This window comes from Hylaeus volcanicus, chromosome 1 (assembly GCF_026283585.1).
Source record: "Hylaeus volcanicus isolate JK05 chromosome 1, UHH_iyHylVolc1.0_haploid, whole genome shotgun sequence".
Taxonomy (NCBI): Eukaryota; Metazoa; Arthropoda; class Insecta; order Hymenoptera; family Colletidae; genus Hylaeus; species Hylaeus volcanicus.
Window position 1 is genome coordinate 32,704,376 of NC_071976.1, and position 22,478 is coordinate 32,726,853.

At 43.4% G+C, this 22,478-nt stretch overlaps 2 protein-coding genes across 10 annotated transcripts; one reads left to right on the forward strand and one right to left on the reverse strand.

The window, feature by feature from the left end:
• Positions 1-1,239: 1,239 nt before the first annotated feature.
• On the reverse strand, positions 1,240-21,821 carry LOC128883361 (protein Star-like). 3 transcript variants are annotated; one of them, XR_008458932.1, is made up of 7 exons: positions 6,543-6,679; positions 4,239-4,430; positions 3,751-3,964; positions 3,428-3,592; positions 3,129-3,320; positions 2,010-3,044; positions 1,240-1,712 (listed from the first exon to the last, which is right to left on the reverse strand). XR_008458932.1 is itself a non-coding variant. In XM_054135779.1 (6 exons), exons 2-6 carry the CDS (start codon positions 4,427-4,429, stop codon positions 2,859-2,861), a joined length of 948 nt encoding a protein of 315 aa, XP_053991754.1. In that variant the 5' UTR covers position 4,430; positions 21,681-21,821; the 3' UTR covers positions 1,240-2,858. The 3 variants fall into 3 exon arrangements, 2 of the variants coding, with proteins under 2 accessions (XP_053991754.1, XP_053991628.1); XM_054135779.1 differs by lacking the exon at positions 6,543-6,679 and adding an exon at positions 21,681-21,821 and having other exon boundaries at positions 1,240-3,044; XM_054135653.1 differs by having other exon boundaries at positions 1,240-3,044.
• On the forward strand, positions 6,691-21,681 carry LOC128882765 (serine/threonine-protein kinase 32A). 7 transcript variants are annotated; one of them, XM_054134960.1, is made up of 10 exons: positions 6,691-6,824; positions 12,307-13,211; positions 14,140-14,195; positions 15,322-15,490; positions 15,807-16,004; positions 18,293-18,382; positions 18,568-18,734; positions 18,821-19,101; positions 19,205-19,381; positions 19,748-21,681. In XM_054134960.1, the coding sequence occupies exons 2-10, from the start codon at positions 13,163-13,165 to the stop codon at positions 19,914-19,916; spliced, it is 1,356 nt and encodes a 451-aa protein (XP_053990935.1). In that variant the 5' UTR covers positions 6,691-6,824; positions 12,307-13,162; the 3' UTR covers positions 19,917-21,681. The 7 variants fall into 7 exon arrangements, with proteins under 7 accessions (XP_053990935.1, XP_053990777.1, XP_053990857.1 ...); XM_054134802.1 differs by lacking the exon at positions 6,691-6,824 and adding an exon at positions 7,554-7,689; XM_054134882.1 differs by lacking the exon at positions 6,691-6,824 and adding an exon at positions 7,578-7,699.
• Positions 21,822-22,478: the final 657 nt, after the last annotated feature.

The window sequence follows — 22,478 nt, forward strand, 5'->3', positions numbered from 1 at the left end:
GCAAAGATTATATCAAGTGGCGACGATAAATCACGCTGTTGACAACGGCACGTACCTTATTCGACTTAGCGTTTAGTTGAAACGGTAATGAAAGTGAAACGGTATTGATAAATCAGTACCAATCGTGTTCGATCCTTGGCGATAATGGTTAGCGCACGACGTTGCAGTCTTTATCTCCTTAACAAAGCGAACGAAAAAAGCGCAGCTCGAACGATGGAAAGCAAGGTTGCATCAGGAGAAACCGCGAAGCATTATCGGCGACACGACAAATTTCCTCTAAAGATTAGATCCTCCCTAACGATGTTACCTAATCGCGCAGCGAGCGCAACACACGCACGGGAATTGCATCGTAGGTAAGTTCGAGCGTCTCGTTTCTGCCTTCAATTAGACCAGAAATTGGAAATCCCGTTTCTGCGAGCTCTACAACGATCAAAGTTCCTGGGAATCGTTCAACCCTCGCGACTCTGTCGACGATTTTCTTCGAGCGACTTCCACCTTAACTCGATTTCACCGCTTCGACGCTAACTCACCTTGAATATTCGGCGTCGATTATTTTCTAAATCAGCCACTAAAATTAGACGTTATTTAAGTGAATTTTTATTTATAAAAATATAGTTTATTTTCGCATTCTGTAAGGAGCTAACGAAAAGTCGAACAAAATCACGAAAACGCGGAAAATGCTAATCGAAATCGTACAATTTTCTCTAGCTGTCCCGACTAATGGACAGATATTCTATGTCGGATTACCCGAACGAGAAAAGAGAGTCTTTTCTCAAAGCCTGCCCTTTCTTCTTTCGTTGAAAGAAGTGAAAAAAGGATGAAATTACGAAGAAAATACTCGCTTTCAAAGTTATAACTTGAAAGGGATGCGAACCGAATCAGTGCATCAAACGTTTTAGGTTTTAGGAGCCGAGCTCGCTTTTCTTCCCTTTTCAGTGGTTTTAACATTTCAGAAGCATCGTTTATAAAGAGGAAGTGACCTAATTTCGACGGTTCGTACCGCCACTCTTGTTGAAAATAAAAGAACTGTAGCAAAGGAAAAAATTGAACGACGTATCGCGGTTTACTTTCTTACGGTTACAGAACCTTTTCAATCCGAGCTTTAACTACACGGTACGTTGAACTTGCGTAGAACGGCACGATGGAACCACGGAGAAAAACGGGAAGTAACGAAGGAGTAAAGGAAAGTCGTGAGTCGTTAACACGTCTAGAACACAAAACGCAATGCACAAGAAACGGTTCTTCCAAAATATTATTTATTGTTTATTCTCCAAAAGAATTCGTTCGACTCTCTCCAAATGAGTCGTACAAATATTTCACGCAGCGCCAGGGTATAAGAAAAGAAGAATAGGACACGTACCGTTTAAATGGAACGATCGAAGGTCGGTGGTCGACGAACCTCTGACCGTGCACTCGTCGACACGGTCGCGATCTTCCCTGGGAAAATTTCATCGCGGGGAGAGAGTAATTAAGCATCGCTTAATTTGCATCGGAATCAACGATAATCGTAACGCCAGAACGAAGAAACGAAGGTGACACCGGACGGACCGCCCACAAATGGTATAGGTAAGCCAACCGTTGAACAAAGAGTACCAAAGATTGTCGTCAACGAGTAATAAAGGAAAGTACCATCGTTGGACTTGTTTTGAATTCGGGGGGAAGTAGATGTGACTGGTATCGCGAAACTTTGAACCAGATCACCGTCACCTGAACTAAAACAAGAGAAAATGATGGGACAAGATACGACAAACAAAACGCATATATCATCGTAATCGAGGATGGATGGACCGAATCCTTGTAAAGACACGTTCCTGCGTATGCGAGTTACAACGATACGGCACAATCGGGCGGCATCGCGTCTATTCGTAGCGTATCTCTATTATTATTTTACGGTGGTTAACTTGGGTTTAAAAAAATCTTTGAGCGAATACACGCGAGAACGTGCCTTAACGAAGAAAGTAAACCGGGTTTACGGTATTATATAATATCTTAGCCAAGTATCGACTTACGTGCTAGTAAGGCCCGTTGCTATAGGTAATCAGAGTAACTCGTCGATTATCACTGCGACAGCGCTCGCCTTGTTCACGTATGGAATCATTTTATTAGATGGTACTCCGTACCGCGAGGCTATCGTTCTTTGACAAATAAAAGTTAACATCATTGGTAAAAAAAAAAAAAGTCTCGATGCGTTAGTCTACATTGGCTTAACCATTTAAATTAAAACGAACCTACGTTAAAATACGAACGCGAAACTAAATACGCTTTTTTCGTCTTCTCTCTTTCTGTTTTTTGTTCACTTCCGCAAGACGTGCGCAAGGAAGGAGATCGATAATCGATCTTTCGGTACGCATCGGCGCGAAAAGTCGCCGCGAAGGACTCCCAAGTACGAGTGCCTATCGTTAAATATGATCGAGCGAACGCTCTCAAAAATAACTCTCAGTCTTTGTCGTGTGCCTGTTAAATCGATAGCGAATTAAAAGAAGATGAAATCATTTCGTATTTCTAGATCGTCGATGACGTTTCGACTAGCCGTACAATTGTGAAACGAAACGAAACGAAACGAAACGAAACATGTCTTGATTTACGAAAAACTTGACCAGTTCTGCGATCACGCGTACACGCGAAAAAGAAACATGTTTCTACGGGAAATTAAAGCCACGTTCGACGGTGTCCGTGTACATCCGACGACGAAAACATGGTCGCGGGTGTCGCGATCGTGTTTCGTTGAATGGACGACCCGACGAACTCGCTTTAATTTGCTCGACGAAAAACTATTTCTCATCGCGGTATGTTTCGATTCGCTGAAAACCGCGGGGAACGTAGAACGGTTCAGTATCGAAAGTATCTCGAGTCAACGTTCAAATCTTTAGCAACGCGTTATATAAAAAGATCAATTTCCCGGTGTCCGTCGTATACATCAGCTTGTATCTTCTGCTGGCCATCTTATCGATCAGACCTTTCGTCTCCATCTCGCTGTGGTGAGAGCTCCACCGAATGGATAGGACGGATATTCTCGTCGTTTCCCACGGAATCGTGTCGAGCACCTGCGTGGAATATAGTCGGGTACTTTTCCAACTACTAAATACAGAAAAATTGAACGCAAAGCGTTGGATAAAATGAATAATCACCTGTCCGTCTTGGGCATCCGGACTGTCCAGACTCAAGTAATCCAACGTTGTGGTGCCATAAGCCAACAAAACACTGTACAAGGGGAAACACTTCAATCGTGTAGTCGGCAGACCGTCGTCCGACGAGACGAGACTATTCGGACCCTCCCCTAATTTGGTAACTTGAACCTCGGATTCCTGATGGTAAGTAATCTGAAATTGGAACACGCGCGCCACGCGTTGAGCTTCGTCTGTCGATAATCGAGATATTTTAGCTTCTTCGTTGTATGTTGTATTCATTCGTGTTACGATATACTCGCCTCTTTGGTATCCTTATCGGTGCTAAGGCAAGCATGGAGAACTTTAGTTTTTGGATTCCTGGTGCTCCTGTGAGCTTCGAAGAAGCTTCTGGGATCGGTCAGTATCAATACGCCTCTCCAGCTCGAATTACGCTCTAACCAGCCCGTGCTAGAAACGGCGCCTATCTGCGAGAGACAACAATTTTAACATTCTTCGAGCAACGCGAAAGTTTCGCGACTGTAACGTTCAAAGGGGACCGAGAGCAAATCGGGTTAGAACGAATTAACGGAGAACTCTCGGCGCGCCTGTTCGTAATTGGACGGGACGAAAGATCGCTCCTTACCCTGCTAATGTATTCTACGTAGACACCCTCGCGTTTTCCTTCCGTCAGGCTCGACACGTATCTCTCTTCCGAGGTCTGGGTCGCGTTCAACGGATCTTGTTGAGTGGTGGGTTTCAATTGGACCTCCCTAATGTACGCGACCAATTCGGGATTGTCCATCGAGACACTGTTCAACACGTAGTCCCTGGTCATATTAGCGTCGAACGCTTGCCTCCTGCAATCGGGACATCAGCTTTAACATCAGCTTTAACGCAACCACGACAGCTTCTGTCTTATCAAGTTTCACATGTACACACGTAACGCACGCGGTGAAAAGATATTCCACCATTTCCACGTCTAAACTGCCTAAGAAATAGCTTTCTTCCCGCAATTTACAGTAGCGCTGCTAACAAGAAAATCAACGCGGCGCGGCGATCAGAGGTGCCTTTTTTCCTACGCTTTAACCCCTATTCTTCTCTTCCCTTTGGTTGCAAAGCAGAGAAACTTACCTCAAAGCAGCAGCCTCGCTCCAAACGAGAAGCAAGGCCATGGCGGTAGAAAAAGCCGCAAGAAAGGCCAGGCAGGGAGCCACTCTCCTCCACCAACTTTTCTTGTGGTTCGACATCGTGGACCCTGTCAGCGTCGAACCCGCGGGTGGTTGCAGGACACCGGTGACCGAGGGCATCCCTGTGGGGGCCATTCTGCAAACGTAAAAGCACTTCTGGTGAATATAAACCACAAAGTAATATAACACATGGTGTACGAAAAACAGCGAACGAAATGAAAAATTCACAAACTACCTTCATTTTACTTTTCTTTTACTTTTCATCTACGAAAATATTACCCAACATTCAAATAGAATGTTTCGTTGAAACAGTAATACCTGTACTTTCTCGAAAAACATTTGTATAGTAATCCGAAACTTCAGTATGCATTAAACAGGTACATCTCCGAATTTAATAAATGTTTATTAATGCATTCATGGTAATGCATACCGCGACCGCCTAAAAATCTGGATGCATATCTGAGTGCATCGTAGTACATGTATAATAACGATCTAATGGGCATAAGAGATCCCACTGTGATTCGAAAGGGAACTTTGTTTGATCGCGAGGATAGATAAACGTTGACGCGTAGGAAGGTGAAATTCTTCAAGTGCGGATACGTTCTCCGCGAATTTTTCTATGAACTTCAAGGGTATCGCGAGAGGCACGAACATCGATGTCAAAGGGTGAATTAAGTTAAAGAAAAATCAAACGAAACGAACTCGATTTCTGGATCGCATGCAGAGACCACTTTGACGAATCGATCGAACTTATGGTCTTGACGCGACGATGGCAATGTCTAAACTTACACGCGATGCTGTAAGATACGTGCATCTGAAACTTGGGACGCCGTCAACGATCTCGGTGTTACGTGGCCCCATGCATCATCGATTCGCGTAATATGGCGACGTAACGTGTAACGTTATTCCAGCTTTGATGCATCGCGCGAAAACTTGCAAAAATAGTGATCAACTATGCAATACCACGAAAGATGTCCGAGCGAGAAAACAAAGGAAATGATTAATCGAGGGAATTTCGTTTCATTGTAGTGACAAAGGTAAGGGCAAAAATAGAAAATTAACGATGCTCGCTCACCACCGGAGACATTTTTCATTCGTTCTATCTCTGTAATTCTTGTTAAATTACTTTCGTTTCATTTAGTTTTAATTTAACGCGCAGCGTTGACAGGATGTAATGAGAAGAAGAAGAGAACAGTTCCGGACTTTACTCCGAAGATTCTACCAGACTAGATTGCGAGTGATGTACTCGACTGAAGATCATTTGGCCCGAGTCGATAAAATTTTTTCCACGATCAACCGTGCAAGTACACCCACGCGACACCGCATCGAGGAAAAGAGAGATCTCGAATCGCAATTTACGGGAGGAAAGATTGTTCGGAAAGTAACGCGTGGCAAACGTTTTAGTCTAATTTCTACGAGGATAGTCAAGAAACGGAGAGTATCTCCCGCGTTGAACGCCCTTTAAATTAATCGACCCAAGCGTTGGCGTAGCTCGATGCCAGACTTAAATTTCCAGTGTCGAGTAAAATCGTCTCCTCGGTTTGAATCTATTCTTATCTCGTAAAATATGAATCCACACGATCGCATAAGCGATAAGTAGGTATATAACGTGTTCGGATCTTAAAGAAAGTACACAAACTCTTGAAAGAGTACGGTTCGCGACGTTATGCATAACGGATCGCTCTCGCTCGTGCTTTTCGCGTTGGCGCCCTTCGACCTTTTATATCCGCGAGAAAGCGCGACTTACGGAGGAGCCTCAATGGTTTCCGGATTCGAGTCGACGAGAGCTCGGATCGGTGACAAAAGAAGCGAGGAATCGTTGGAGATGAAAGGAGAAGCCTTGAAATAATAAATCGTTCGTAACGTGATTTTTGATTTTCGAAGCTCGACGCGTATCGTTTTTCGTCTAAGCTATCGAGCGACTCGTCGCGAGTTGGATTTGATTCAGAGAAATATTCGATCCTCTTATCCGTCTACATCCTTACTTAAACCAGAGAGCGCGAATATGCCGAGGAGTAACAAGTTTGGAAAACAATTGCCGGAAGTTTTCGAGTCGATCAAACAAGGATAGAGAAAATTGTTCTCCGTTAGCGATCGACTAAACATTTAAATTCGAATTATACATAGGATGAAATACTCGACGGTGAGACCTATCATACGGATAAATTATCGACGCTCGAGTGACTCATGGCTCGTGGCCAACGAAGAGCTGATTCTCCGACCAAACGTTCGCAGTCGGTTTACTTACTTGGTTTTCACGGGCTTCATGCCGGTCCAGAATAATTCGCCCGGTGGAAAAGAAGATTCAGTAGCGTGCGGCATTCGCGTGGCTCCGTCTCGCGTCCCGTCTGTGACGCGATCGTCGTCCCGAAGACATCGGCCGAGCGTTTCACCAGCCAACACGCATCCCCCGTCGACGTGTTCTCCCGCTTCGTCGACGCTACGCTAGAAGCGTGCTTTACTACCGCTTTATTCCCGCAGACTTGGGCCGCGATGACTGATTCACTCGTCGACGGTCAAAGACGGCGAGGTGATGGCTTTTCCGAGCGCGACGAGCGTCGTTTAAAATCGAGCGGCAAACGGCAGCAAGCGCGCTTTCCTTTCTCTCGCAAAATCGGTGAACCGATCGACGATCCACGCGCGACGCGATCCTCTCCTCGAGTTCCTCGTTGATATCCCAGCAACTGCTGTCGAGACGAGTCGACGATGGCACACCTCGAGTTCAGAGTGTCTTCGGAGCACGGGGAAAAACAGTTCGTCGCCGCTCGATCCTGTCGTATCTTGGACAGGACGGAAGAGTTAAACGATCGACGAGCGTGAGCGTCGATCGACTGGCGAACGGCGCGTTTCGCGGTTCGCGGCTCGTCGGCCGAGGTCAAAGGAGTCGAGAGAACAAAGAGAGCGCGCGACGACTATGGCGAGCAATGTGTGTATCGTGCAACGGAAGAGACGATACGAAAGTTTGTTAACAGTGTGCGCCGTATAGGACGGGAAATTCGGAGTACGACGAGCCGAGACCGAGCGTGTGTTGTCGAATGTCGCACTGCAGAACGGCACGCGATACACGATACACACAGGATAGGCGTCCCTCTTCTTTTTTCTTTCTTTCTTTCTTTCACGCTCGCTCGCTCGCTCGCTCGCTCGTTCGTTCGTTCGTTTGCTCGCTCGTTCTGGATCTCCCACTTAGCGTTTACGCCGGGTGTTCCGATGTAGACGACACCGAGTCAACGGCGATCGAGCAGAAATGCCAGAAGGCGCGCACCAATGGTTTACATTTAAACGCGTTCGAACGAACGTTGGCGACAGACCAAGAGGAGGAAACGCAGACAAGCTTGGCGTATATGCCCGTCCCATGGCGAGAGTCGACTGCTCTCCAGCACCTGGAACGGCTGGCGGTATAACCGAGTACAATGCCTCTTATATCGGGTGTCCTTCTTTGAACGCTGCCCGCTGTCGTTGTTCTCCTTTATCCCCTTCAATTGCGCCGTCCCTCTCGCTCACCTTTACGAGGGCATTCCGTGCTTTCCGTTCTCCTATTAAACAGCCAGGTAGAGGACAGTGGTTCTCACGCGTTCGACTTGTTGTCCCAGCCGTGTCTCTCCCTCCGTTCTCGGCTGATAGATAGTTAGGGTGGCGAGGCTCGATAGTCGATTCCAAACAGGAACGCGCGGCTCTTCGCTTTGGTCAACGCGGTACGTGCTCGTTCCGTGTATGTCCGGTAGCGCGGCGAAGGCGTTATCGATCCTCGGACGACTCGCGACCGCCTTTGCGTTCCCCCAGTTTACGAGTCGAACCCCGACCATCGTTCGGTTTCTCGATTGATCGGATTCGTTTCGCGAGACGAGTCACGAGTCACGAGTCACTAGTCGTCGTTGACAAACACCGAATCGGTATTGCAAATATTATCGTATCAACATCTCCGTGGAATACTCGCTGTTACCCCGAACAAAATCCAAGTTCGTGTATACAAACTTTCTTTCGGAATCTTTATATTCGACAATCTCCGATTTGAGGCGAACAATTCGTATTACAACGCATCCTGGTTACCTAAGGAATCTATATCTGTAGATCTATATCTATAGATCTCGCAAGTTCCGTTAACTAATCTATCCTTGGATTTATTCGAGTCGGCGTTATCGAGGGGCCAGCAGGACTCCAAACTCCAAGACCTCGTTGAATTATCGTAACTTCGATTACCATAAATTTTGGCCGTGCAACCGGATTGCCTCGCAAATCGATGACGTACTCAAAATCTACTATGCGGAGTAGATTTAACCCTTGAAAAAGCAGCGTTTCTGCACGGAAACACGCTTCCTTGGAACGCGCGCAAAGTTGTCGGAGCGCGACGTAAAGTTTGGAAACGATAGCTCCATAAAAAAAAACAGTCACAAAAAACGAAATTAAGAGAGCGAACTCGTACTCGCATGATACCTACGTCGAACGAAATGTCTCTAATTGAAACGAAACCTTAAAGGAGAATGAATCAACGGCGGGTCAATCGTCCGAACAACGAGTTTCCGGAGCGCGCGCGCAGCGTTCGGTAAGGCGCAAAACCAAAGGGTGAAATTTCTAGACAGCTTTATAACGACGACGAAGAGGAAAAGTCGTTTCTTCACGCGAAAACACCACGCCAGGGAGCAAAATGAAAGGAGAAATAACGACGAGGCGGCGGTGGTGGGACGTAGGTGAACGTGGGCGGATGAAAAACGCGGACACGATTGGCTCGTGTACAGGACGCGTCTAGTGCGTGTGCGCACAAAAGGAAACGATGACGGCAGCTGCAACAACAATACAGAACTTTGTTGCCGGACTCCTTTGTTTATTTACCGCCATCAGCTAACTTTGTCACTTTTCGAACTCGGTGAAAGTCAACGCGACGATGTACAATGCTAATACAAGTTAGCGAGAATAAAGCATCGTTAGCATCGCGAATGACAACCTTATTTTCCCGCGTCACCTCCTCGAGGTTCGCATGGCCTTTGCAACGTTCTTTCATTCTATCGTTGTATCGTTGCCATTGTAAGCGTGTCGCTTTTAAAAGATCAATGTTGGTTCGTACCGAGCCGACTGACGCAAACCCGGGCTAGTTATTCCGAGGAATCTTACGAGTTTGTCGATCGTCGTCATTTTTTTTGTATAAGGCCAACGAGTCGCGAATACCTGGAATTAGAATCAAGAATCGATCGCGACTCTCACCAGCTCGTCGTCCAAAGGGTTACCGTCCGTAACGTCGAGGACGATGAACCCTTCGCGTGTCCTCTCTAATTATATCTCATCTCGTTAAACTCTGCGCGAACTTGAAAAAGAAAATTTGGATTTACCGGTGACCTTCTCGCGTCACTTGTAACTATTTGTATCGTATCGACTGACATCGATAAAAGGATACGAATGAAATAAATTGTCGATCTCTTTTAAATCGTATTCAGTTGGATTCGCATTCGTCACTGGGATCTAATGTTAGGAAATAATATTGATCTATATCGTCCGATAACTACTTCCTCGTGATGTACATGTTAACGGTAATCGAGGTTATTTTCACGGGCGAGAGGACAGAAATCCGAGAAGAAAAAGTAAGGATTGCCGCGAAGACGCGTAATGTTGCGTCGTTAAACGCAGCCACCGTTGTAGGCGTCTCGGCGCAGACGCCGGCGTAGATCCACGTACTCGAGCACGAGCGTCGTTTCGTTGAACCGTGGAACATCGACACTCGTGCGGCAACCGTGATCGCGGCAGCACAAACATTCGCGGTTTTCGCGCGCGAATCGACGCGCCGATCCTTTTTCTTTGATTTAATTTCCACGTCGTCGTGGCATGCTGGCCGCGTTTGAACGATACACAGACTCGCGTGCCAACGCGTACGTACTTCGTCGTTCGTTTTTCGTCGGTGAAACCCTGAATGGACCGAGGAGATCCTCTTGTGCGCGTCACCGTTGTTGACATTGCTTCTCTTTCCGGTTCCGCCACTCTTCTCTTTACAAAGAACGCGATCGAGCGTGCCGGCTACATTCACAAGGGTGAAAGTGAATCATTTGAACTCGATCGATACCGTTTCCACGCACAAACGATCAACCACATTTGACGATTAAAGTATTCGAAACACTCGGTGAGAAGTAGGTAATAGCGGTGAACCGTGGATTCGTTGCTGTAATCGATGGAAGAGATATACACGGTGCAAATGCAATCTATCGTATTAGTTTCGAGCATGGTTCCTGGCCTTTTCTAGCGTTTTTTACATCTTGGTAGCGAATAAATCTGCCAACGTTAGAGGTGTTGGAATATTCGAGAAAAATCATCCGATATACCTGGCTGAAATATAAAAACAAGTCGAACATTCGGACGTTAAAAGCTACCGTCGATCGAACGACCGAGTACTTACTTGACTCGGTTCGACGACCCGAGTTTTTCTTACGTCCGACTATAAACTACTCGAACGCATGGAATACTCGGACAACTTTAATCGACGTACACGGGAATAGGTCTTACGTTGCATACGATGGTTCGCGATAAAGTCATCTTTGTCTTAATCGCTCGGCTCGGCTCGTTTCACAGCATAATTTTTTCTTTTCTTTCGTTATATTCGTATAACATGGTGACACGTGGAAAATAATTGTTTGAACGTTAATCACGAACCTCTGTTCGTCTAACACGGCGCCACGTCTGAAACTTGGAAACGATTTATATCAAGGATACGATTGTGCCTCCAAAACTTTCGTACAAGAATTTCGTAAGACGATCCAAGCAGATCTAAATATAACGGCGACTAATTGTAAGACAAGTTGTTCTGGATCGCCTTACCAAAGAGTCTACCGTGGTAGCGCTACGCTATCTAAATTCTAGACGAAACGTAAATTTTCGCATTTTTAACGTTTTATTACAAGTTTCGCGTCGTGAAACCAATTAAATAGAGTACTGAGAATGGAGGGTAGATGAGCTATCCGACCAACACGCAAGCAAAGATTAAACAATTGGTATAGTATTTTTATTCTTTGGATAACGAATGAAAAGCTCGATAAATAAATCTGCTGAATTTCAGGAAAAATTGATAAAAAAGATTAACGCTCATCATTTAGCCGCGTTTTGGCCAAAAGTAAAAGTAAAAGATATACATATCTTCTGTTTGCGCAGTACCCAGCGTTACTTTGGAAGCGGAAGAGACAGAGAACGTGAACGGAGTACGAAAGATGGCAACGTATATTTTATGGTGCAGCTTGAAACTTTACTTTGAACGCCATACGATACGAAAGTTTTCATTGGCGTTGGTTCACCCACGTCTTTGGTTACGTTGGTAATACACGCTATTGTCGCTTCGGGAGAAACGTTAGCCGAGGACGCGAGAAACGTACGTCTTGCGAGTTTTCCAAGACCGATTTTTCATCCCCGTACTCTCGTCGATATACGCATTAAACAAACAGGTGTATGAAGCCCTTTGTTATTCCTCACACGAGATTAAAAAAAAACAACGGGTCCCCCGTTGTTCGTATAAAATACGAGCGAGTTTATTTGCTGAAACGCTGGGAGTCTTTCATCCGTGAAATTTGTGGAATTCGTGTTCAAGTTCTTTGCAACGTAATTTCGCGAGGAAATTAGCGTTACTTAATGAGACTTTTTCAAGGCATGCATTCAAGCTACTTAGCTTTCAGAAAGGAAGCAACGTGTACATATTCCCGTGTACAAATATTTGCACGAGCTTACGAAGCGAAATCTAGGCATCCATAATTTGCAATTTACAGGAATACCGATGCTAAGCATCCCTTACTTTTTAATTACCGTTCTATTACATAAATATTTATAATTCACCCTGTATTTAGCGGTACGATGAATTTGGTTCGCAACAGCCCTAACGGTCCAGAACAGCGAGACATTTTCTTTCGACGATGTCGCGATTTCCGCTTCGCGAATCTTCTTCGATAATCGATTAGCCGATTAGTTAATTTCAAACAGTCTCTTCGACCGCATTGTTCCACTAATCAGCACCAAGTTGGTATTAATTAATCCGCGAATCGACGTTGCAGTAATTAATCCGCCAGCTGGATCCGGTGAGATCGATCGACCAACGAACGAACGAACGAACGAACGAAGGCCTGTTTCTCGGAGATTTCTCGTTTCCGGTGTTCGACCTACTACAGACTTCCCCATCGGAAGACGAAACTCGATGAGGAAAAAGGAAACGTTCACCGCGGAAAAACAGGGAAAAAATATTAGTAAATGACAAGCCGCAAAGTGACAAACTTGAGCGAGAAATAAAAGTTCGAGGACATCGAAGAAAAAAGCGACTTACGATGTTGCCGGCAGACCAAGATAGATAACTAAAAGATCAAAGCAAAGTAGGAAAAGCGCAAAAGCAAAGGAAAGCTCGAACACTTTAAGAGACTTACGACTGACGAGCTCCCGCGAAATGTCAGAACTCGATGGCATCGAGGAAAAGTAGCCTAAGGACCCAGAGAACAGGCAAGAATAAAATAAGTAAGTGCAACGGCGATCGCGAGGTACGAGTAGAAATGGATAGAAAAGAAAATAGTTTCGGGGAAAGGGCGGAAGAAAATTGAGGGGACGGAACGAGGCGGTTCGCGAAATCCTAACCGGAGAAGTAACCTACTGATAGAGATCTAATGACAGCCGCAATTGCGGAGCAGGAATAAGGAAAAGAAATAAGATTAAGTGACTCGAGCACGAAACGAGGCGAACAAGGGCAGAGTCGTTGGCGTCGGTGGGAAAAGGGTCGATTCGATGAATAACCGAGCCACGAGGAGGTGGAAGCATGAGATTTCCGAGTGGCTGTCTTTCCCCAGCTCGACAAAAGTACTCGGCTTCGCGTTACATCGACCACCACCTCTCGTGTCACGTATCAAGATCCAGTGAGGGGCAAAAATGGGTGCCAACCAGTCGACGCGAAACGCCCCATCCCCTGGAGAAGAAGGTAAGTGGACGCGGTACACTTGCTTTCTGCCAACGACGCATAAATTTTCAAGGTAAATGCCGCGACTATTTCAACCGACGTAGGAAACGATCGTGCTCGATGACTTCATCTTCGCGCATCACCGAATAAATGCGAAAGGTTGTCCGACTTCTAAGAAACTTGACTCAACCTTCACGTAACGGCGATACTTAAACTCCTATACAAAATATACTTATACCTACTTCCGCATTCGTGCATGGATTCGCGGTGAAATATTCGCGTTGATAGAGTATGATTGGTAAACAAGTTTTTTACCCTATTCGAATATCTTCAATTGCATCTTGCAATAAACGCAACCTAGAGCAAGTAATTTTCATTGAAAGCTATCAGATTGTGTTCGGGATCGAGATGAGAAATCAGTCACAAACATGTGCTTCCGAAACACGGAACTTGTCGTGATTTCGGCAACGCGTCTACCAAAATTTAGTCGGAGAACGTTACGCGACAGGACGGGATACGACAGGACGGGATACGACGAAACGATTTTAGAAGCAGGTTTCCGCAACATCGGCGACGACAAACTTTGTCAGTTGTGGTTTCCCTTAGTTTGCCTAACCAGCGAGTTCGTGCACGGGAGTTCAAGTTTTCCGTTAATTACTCCTTTGTAGGAAACAATCACGCTCGATCTCCGCCTGTCCTAAAAACGTCCGACTATTTTCGCCCTCAGAAAATAAAAAATTGAACGAAATTTCGGAAACGCTAGATCAATCTTTGCCGAGCAGATTTCGCAGCACTAACGTAGTTGAGCTAGGTATCCATCTCAATTCGATTTGGATTAATTATGAATCGCTGTTACATGCTCTTATACAATAGCGAATGCATGAAAGACTCGACTCTTCGTTTAGTAGAAAAGTATTTCATTAACTCTCTCCATTGTTTCTCGTTCCAGTAAACTTCGATCACTTTCAAATCCTTCGCGCCATTGGAAAAGGAAGCTTTGGCAAGGTATGGAGTTCACTTCTCGACGTTGCACCTTTAATTAAACTCCCCATATGCTTTTTACGCTCGAATGCTCTTGAAATTTGATGCATATATTGTAATAATACCTTGGCGATATAATCTGCGAGTTTGCAAGTAATGTAATCGTTCGGGTATAAAATCTGTAATTGCGAAATCGATATAAACGATATAAATCGTCAATAAACGAGTTGAAATCGAGGATAATATCAAAGCGATAATCGGACAAGTTATCGAACCAATATTAATTGATAATATTTAATTCGTGTATATAACGCGGTATGCAAATAGAAGGCTAACGGAAAGTTGATTATCGTTAAATTGTGTATGTTTCATTTAGAAGCTTCGGTGCCTCGCGAATCGTCGCGTAATTAATTTGATCTGGTTAATTTAATTTAATTTATTTAATTTATAGAACTGACAACAAATTTTTCCACTTTCGTACTTCACCCCTAACATATCGGTTTACGAACTTTTTATTTCGTGATTTTTTAAATTTGCAAACTTTGGAACGAAATAATTACCTCGCGGCACATTCCTGCATTAAGCTTACAATTAGTTTCGTAAATCATCCGCTACACGCTAATAAGCTAAATTTGTATTTAAATATTCTGTCGCATGCATCGAACAGTTATTCCTACTGATTACATAGTATATTATATATACTCTTACATAATTCATCCCCTATCTGTTAACAATCCAAATTTGTATCCGCAAAATTAATATGGTAATGATTTGCGAGAGGATGATCGAAAATATAGAATATAAAATGGTTTATACGATGGATTTTATTTTCGAGGAAAATGACTGAATATTTTTCAGATGCGCGTATACAAAACTATCTCTACTGGTTGAATATTTGCTATAAATTATTCATCGTCTCGTTTCGTTTCGTTCCGGTTCGTCCCAGATACACCTGCAATAGTTACGGAGTCATATTCGAATCTGAAAATGTCACAGTCTGTAATTGCGCTCTATACTGTATCATCTTCGCAAACATTCAGCGCCCATGCGCCCGTTTTATCTCCGAACAATGGCTAATTATCTCTGCAGGCAACAGCTGCTCATTATTTATCCCTTGTCTGGTAACGAGCAATTAATTATTTCTTAATAGGTGTGCATAGTTCAGAAACGTGATCGCACTGGAAACATGTACGCGATGAAGTACGTTCACAAGGGAGAGTGCGCCGAAAGGGGTGCGCTAAAGAACGTCGCGCGAGAAGTGGAAATCCTCTCTCAACTCGAACATCCCTGCTTAGTCAATCTGTGGTTTAGCTTTCAAGGTAAGCCGATTGTTCGTCTACGTATTCGTACGTACGTGCGCGTTCGAATTCTTCGAATCGAGTAGGGATCGATCGGATTAAAGCTCTTCCAACGTCGCCGTCGGCGTCGTCGTTATTGTTATCGATTGGCCAATGGCGATCCTTAAGGACATTAAAATCAGTCGACCAACGATATCGCCGAAGGAAGAGAGAAACTAAAAATACGACGCTTTCTAAACAGTTATTCGTACGGTTCCTTATACGATTCGAATTTAAGCAGTATGTACGAGTACATCGGGAAATCAAGGTTTCCTCGAGAGAGATATTTTTGTTTCAGACGAAGAAGATTTGTTCATGGTTTCCGATTTGCTCCTCGGAGGTGATTTGAGGTATCACATACAACAGGAGGTCGTCTTCACGGAGGAGAGCGTCGTACTTTTCGTCGCAGAAATCGCGTTGGCCCTTGATTATCTGCAGAGTCACAAAATCGTTCACCGGGACATAAAGCCCGACAATATCCTCTTGGACGAGGAAGGTACGTACTACGCTTTCCTTCGTATGTTCAAAAATTCAATCATCCATTCTTCTTTCATTAGCGGTTCGTACGTTATCGATACATGTAGTAGTCGTATTTGCATGCATTCAATACCGTGCATCCTATCGCGTGGACCAGTCGACCAGTCTACCACGTTCAACTCGAAATTCTGGGTTAGGGAGAACGGAACACCTCGGTTAGTTCGTTTCCATATCAACCGATCCGTTTATATCCGATTTCGACGTTGTCACGAACAAACGTACCAATCAAACGACTTCTGGCCCGTTCGATATGGATCGCAATCAAGGAATTGCTTCATCGTTGTTCATGGATATCGAGGAATTGTGCCGGGTAAACGCTCTGGGGTTTCTATAGAATTCTCTGTACGAAAACATTGCTGTCTCGAAACTACTGTTTCGAAGTATACGTTTCGTTCGGTTTACGATGGAAGAATTTTTGCAAAGAGTTTACACCTCAAACGAATTAAGACTGAAGACAAGCGGCGAGATTATAACAAGCACGACAAGAGTCTATTATTCGTTTCGACGAGCACCAACTTTTTCGTATAATCCGCGAACAAAGCCACGGATATGAACCGACTTTCCCTCAAATCGTGAAAAAAAAAAAAAACAAGACTTTGAACGAGTTGGAAATGAAGTTCGAACATTGAAGTCTGAAAGTAGTTTTGAGAAATGGGTACCGTCGAGTCGAACAATCCTAATAAAAGGCGATCAAAGTTTTTACTCGAAGCACCGCTCTTAACAGAAGACTTCTCGCAAAGTGAAATGCGAATTGCCAGAGGCGAATCAAAATTGTACTTGGTTAACACCGTAAACTCTTTGTTCCTTTTCCGTAAAGTTCTCAAAGTTCGGAAAACTAATTAAAATTGCTTTTTATCGATGTTCGGATGCTTCATGGAATTCTTGAACGATTTTCGAGAAGATATTTAATTTTCTCCAAGGAGCGATGGAATGCAATATTCGCATACATACGATATTCGAATGTCCGAAATTCGATACAATCGACTGGAAAAAGAGTTAATCTATGGTTATTGATATACAACGTATACGATCGCGGAAAATGCAATCCAAAAGGAGTTCACTCTATAGGATCTCGCGTACCACGAGAATATAAACCGTAGCGTGTAACGCGTTCTTTCTTTTTTATTCGAAACCGTATTTTTCTTTCTTTGACTGTATATGTACTTTGATGGATCTAAAGAAGCGCAAAGGGTTGAAAAAACAGATAGACTTTCTTCGCATTCGACAGAATTTTTTTAACGGAGGGAGAGTTTAAATTTTTATATGAATTCAGCAGAATTGTGAAGAAAAATGAAGTTGTGAATTCTGCGGTATTATCGCTAAACTAAATATGAAAATATAATCGTAAGCGGGTACAAAATACACCGCATTCGCGTTAAAGTTTCTCGGTTTAGTAGATGAAACTCGTCAGCGAGTAATTTTGATTGATTAAAGTCGAAATCCAGTGGAGCACTCGGGTTGAGCAATTTCACCGACGAATTTGAAGTATGTCGCTCGCATAGCTCCGCAGCGACTAGAGTTTCGCCAGCAAAATTAATCTCACCGGAAATCGAAAACAGAAATGTTCCTTTGGTTCATTTTACGAATTACTAACCGACCCAGTATGCAGGATTTCGCGTACCATGAAACTCGACCTGTGACGAAACGTTCCGATGTATATTCGTAGGAAAAGAAAAAACTGAAGGAAACAACTAGTCGCGATGGAGTGGATTTGAACGCAAAGTAAAAGAAGGCAGAGGAAAAGGGTTGGGGAAAGCGTTATACCAGATGCAAGACCCCGATGAAAGGGTAACCCTAATTTCCTGCTGCACTTAGCCGACAGCTGTTTAAACCTCGGAATTGCTTCTGCATCATTTAAAATTAGGGGCCCGGTGTCACCCGGCGACTGCTCTCGCGTTTCATCTCGCACGAAACGTCTCATTTGTTCGTAAAAAGTTTCCTACGCGACCCACACAAAGCAAAGTCTTCGCTTTCTTGATCCTTTCACCGCTCGATGGGGAGCCGAGAATCGAGCTTTTCAGAATTCTTTGGAAATTAAAAAGGAGAGTTTACACTTTACATCACTCGACAGATGTTGTCAATCGGTCCCGGACGGCAACTGACGTTTAATCGATTTCACGCAAGATCCGATCAAATTCTTTCCCTCGAAGAAACGAAAAGCTTGCAATCGCGCTCGGAGGGTCGCAACGTTCCCTACAAATACGCGTGTACGTGTAACTTACATAACGAGGATTCTGTTCTGCATAGGACACGCGCACGTGACGGATTTCAACATCGCAACGGTGCTGGAGAACGGTGAATTAGCGACGTCGATGTCAGGAACAAAACCGTACATAGGTAACGAGTTAATTGAACGATTGTTGCGTCATTGCTTCGGTTAATCCAATATAAAACACGACCACTATACAGAGTGTCTCGAATGAAATTATATCGAAATAAATAGAAAATAGATTCGACGCATTGCAAGTATTGCAACCCGAGGTTTCCAAACATTAATTTCTCTCGATACTTCTCTAATGCAGCTCCAGAAATTTATATGTGTTCCTGCGAAGAGTACGGCGTACTTGGCTACGGTTTCGCCGTGGATTGGTGGAGTCTAGGAATTCTTGCATGGGAAACCCTTGCAGGAGAACGTCCTTATTCTCTTCATTCCACTACGTCGCATAGAGAAGCTTTACGGATTTTACAGGTAAAATTGTCGATAAAATTATTTTACATCCTCGATAAGACAAGTAAGTTTCCGATCCGTTTGAATAAAGAAAAAATATCCTATAGGAAGAGAGGCCAACACCTGTCGGATGGAGTCCCTCGATGCTCGATCTTCTAGACAGATTGTTAACCGTGGCACCAGGCGCGCGGATATCGACGTTAAAGGAACTGAAGCAAATAAGCTTGATGAAAGACCTCGACTTCGACAAAGTGTTGAACAAGCAAATCAAACCGGCGTTCACACCACCAAAGGATCATCTCAATTGCGACCCAACGTTCGAGCTCGAGGAGATGATCGTCGAGAAGAAGCCCTTGCACAAGAAAAAAAAACGTCTGGCTAAGCAAAGGTAACGAAATTAACAGTTTCTCGTTTCTACTCTACTCAACAAGGAGACTTGGCGAGGGAAATGGAGCACTTATTATACATAGTTTCTCTTATCGTTCGCGTAGATCTCTAAAAATCGAGCAAACCTCGGAGGATGTAGTCGGGCTGGCGGAAGTATTCATCCCGGAATACCGTGTATATAATCGGGAACGCGAGATGGAAAGACAGGAACGAGAGAGGAAGGAGAAACAGTGGGAAGAGGAACTGAACACTGCCATGATGGGTGCCGAAGAGAGGCTGAAGTGAGTGTAATTACTCCAATTACGAGGTTTCAATGAAACGTAACCAAGTTAAAATTAGAATTAGAATTTTAACTTTTCGTCGAACGCGCCGGTAAGATAAGGTCGAACCATCGATCTGGAACAACGTTACGTATTTAGCCTCCCATAAATTCTCCTTTGCGAAAAACTTACAAACGTTCTGTGGAAGTTTCAATCGCGCTCTCCATGTTACCTTTGGACGGCAGCCAACTGCAACAACAGTCAAATTCCGCCGTACGAGGAGCAACCGATATTCCTCTGATGCGCTTCGTTTATTCGACGCAAAAACAGACGTTCGATGAAGAAAATCTACCGGGTGTTCTTTCTAACTTTATCTCTCGATTACAGGACGAACCACAAGTCGGGACGAAATCTGCTGAGCGTCTCGACAACGAACGTCAAGATGCACGTAAACGCATCCCCGAGCCCGAGCTCGAGGCAAGGCAGACGCGCGAGTACCGCAACATCATCCGACATCGACTTCATCGACGCAAGCCCGGAGCCCTCCACTTCGTAAATTCCATCGGAATGATTTTTCCCGCGATGAAAAGTGAAGGTCGCGTCGAAGAGTACGCGCATCGAGTGTAATGGGATTGTCGTTATAGTATACCCTCAGTCTCAGCCTCGCTCTACCGAGAAACATTTGAAAAGTTCATTTTCGAGCGTAAAGTTGGTTATTCTCTGTGTTCTCTAAACTTCCGAACGACGATCTTTTCGCCTTTTCGGTCTTGCGACTCTTACCTTACGATCAAATGTGATAATCGCGCTTTCAATAGGAATAGGGTAGTCATAGAGGCCTAAACGAGTCTTCTATTTCTTTTTTATCCGACACCAGTCTTTCGTTTCGCAATCCTCAGCGAAAGTTATCGTAAAATTGACTCGCACACCCCTCTCTTACCCGACCCCTATCTCTCTACCGTACCCTCTTATCTCCGTAAGGGATCACGTATTCGTTTATTTTTATTAAAAAAAGAAGAATGAAAAAAGAAAAAATAGGAAAAAGTAAAAAAAAAATCTCGACAAAATGTAGCATCCTTTTGGAAAGCACTTTGGATCTACGTCTACGACTTTCTTTCCTAACGTCTTCTTCCATCTGGAAATATCGAAGAAAACGTACGATTCCAAAGAAACTCCAAACATTCTATACGACTTGCTACTCCCGCAATCACTCGACAGTTTGTACGTGTCGCTTAACTTTCCTCTTTAGGAAATTCTGCCACGTGGAACGCTGCCCTGCTCGCTTTCGTTAATCGAAAGAAGAAACGAGCTTTCGAAATGGTAAATACATGAAAACGTAAGAATTTTAGATTCTAACGCACCCAAAATCAACGATTGCACTCTTAATTATACAATAAAGAAACACCAAGAACGATGTAATTTTGTAAACGATCACGAAAAGTATACGAAAACGTTATAACACGAAATACATGTTTGTACACTTCGACGATTCGGTACCTGTCCGCCTTTCCGCGGAACCAATCGATTCGAACTTTTAATATTTTCGTACTATTAGAGATAGTCCTTGTTCTTCCGTTTGAATTTCTATATGTAGGCATATCTTTCTAGCGCGGAACGATACGCCCACATCATCCGTCTCCGTCTTAACACGAATAGGACGAGATAGAAGAACGAAAGAATGACGAAACGTTTGCGATAAGAAGTTTATCCGAGAATTCGATTAAAGCTAATGTAATTTCACTATCCGTCGAGCTACGAAGACAGAAACTCTCCTGAGTTGCTTCACATTTTCTTGGAAATTAAGAATTCACCGAGGTAAGTACTTACTTTTTTAATCGTGAACCGTTGCGTTCGATTCGAGGAATTTAAACCCGCCAAAGAAACGAACTGTTCGGATAGCTTTGCAAACGTTACTAACAGTTGCATTAATAACAAAATCAACAATAACGATGATTAAAGTAATGACTACCTATCTCTATGCTATAAGAACGATGAATCGCGTTTTTAATATCACAAAATTATTGCAACTGCACACCTATCTTTCAACACTATCAATGTTAACTCTAAATACAACATCGTGAAAATAGAATGGGTTTTATAGCCCTATCTACCTAGTGTGAAAATATTCCTCAAGAAAAATAACATATATACCGGATGTTGACTTATTCTTTTGTGTCACAAATATTATTTATCGATTGACTAAACTATCATCAGTCAACACTATGAGATCTATCTGAAAGAAAATCGGACGAATGTATAAAATAATGAAGGTAAACATAACGAATAATAAGACATTGTTATTATAAGAACAAGCAATGGATACCTTTACATTAGACTCCACTCCGAGTGGTTGACCAACTTCCATTACACCATCAATTTTCTACCAGATTCTGAATTTCTTTTTTGTGACACCAACAACTGGTGCAACATGAAGGAATTGGAATCAATATTTCCTTCTTAGCTTCAAATGCCAAGTAATTCTATACTTTCTGGCGAAAGCTATGCTTAGTCACCTCTTGTTCTGAAACATATAAAGTACCATGATTTGTTTTATTACTACTATTCTTTTTATCATGTTATACTATTATTAATAATATGCATTTCAATCGAATTTGTTGTGTGAACTTCGCTGAAAAATACACGTGCAACGAACGAATGTTTATAATGTGTCAAACTATGTTACTCACGCATTGATTCCTCCGTCATTTTAACTGAATAATTGAAATTACTTCAGCCAAAATATGCTAGCTATAAATTGTAATAAACTGAAGAGGGGCCATGAAATTCTATTTTATAAAAATAGATTGTATGATTTATTTATCTCCAATTACCTCTACACTTGTTTCTATTTCTATGCGAGACCATGCCGCTAAACTTGTCATAATAAAATCCTCTAGACTGTGATACATATATTTATTAAATTAATGTATATATTTCAACCACGACAGAAATTTCACCAACTTTTAAAACGATCTGAATTGATCTGAATGGATTTGAAATATGTTGGCTCGATTTTTCAGCTAACCACAGGAAATTCGGACACGTCTGACGTGCCTGTACAGACTCAAAGCCTAAAGGCGCTATGTATTAAATATAACACACCCCATAAGATTTTTTCCCA

Bases quoted from the DNA above. Each gene is read 5' to 3' on its own strand.
- LOC128882765 (XM_054134960.1), top strand. From the start codon at position 13,163: ATGGGTGCCAACCAGTCGACGCGAAACGCCCCATCCCCTGGAGAAGAA. The intron at 13,212-14,139 runs GTAAGTGGACGC...TTCTCGTTCCAG, and splicing joins CCCATCCCCTGGAGAAGAAG to TAAACTTCGATCACTTTCAA. The intron at 15,491-15,806 runs GTAAGCCGATTG...TTTTTGTTTCAG, and splicing joins TCTGTGGTTTAGCTTTCAAG to ACGAAGAAGATTTGTTCATG.
- LOC128883361 (XM_054135653.1), bottom strand. From the start codon at position 6,616: ATGCCGCACGCTACTGAATCTTCTTTTCCACCGGGCGAATTATTCTGG. The intron at 4,431-6,542 runs GTAAGTAAACCG...TTACGTTTGCAG, and splicing joins ATGAAGCCCGTGAAAACCAA to AATGGCCCCCACAGGGATGC. The intron at 3,965-4,238 runs GTAAGTTTCTCT...TCCCGATTGCAG, and splicing joins AGCGAGGCTGCTGCTTTGAG to GAGGCAAGCGTTCGACGCTA.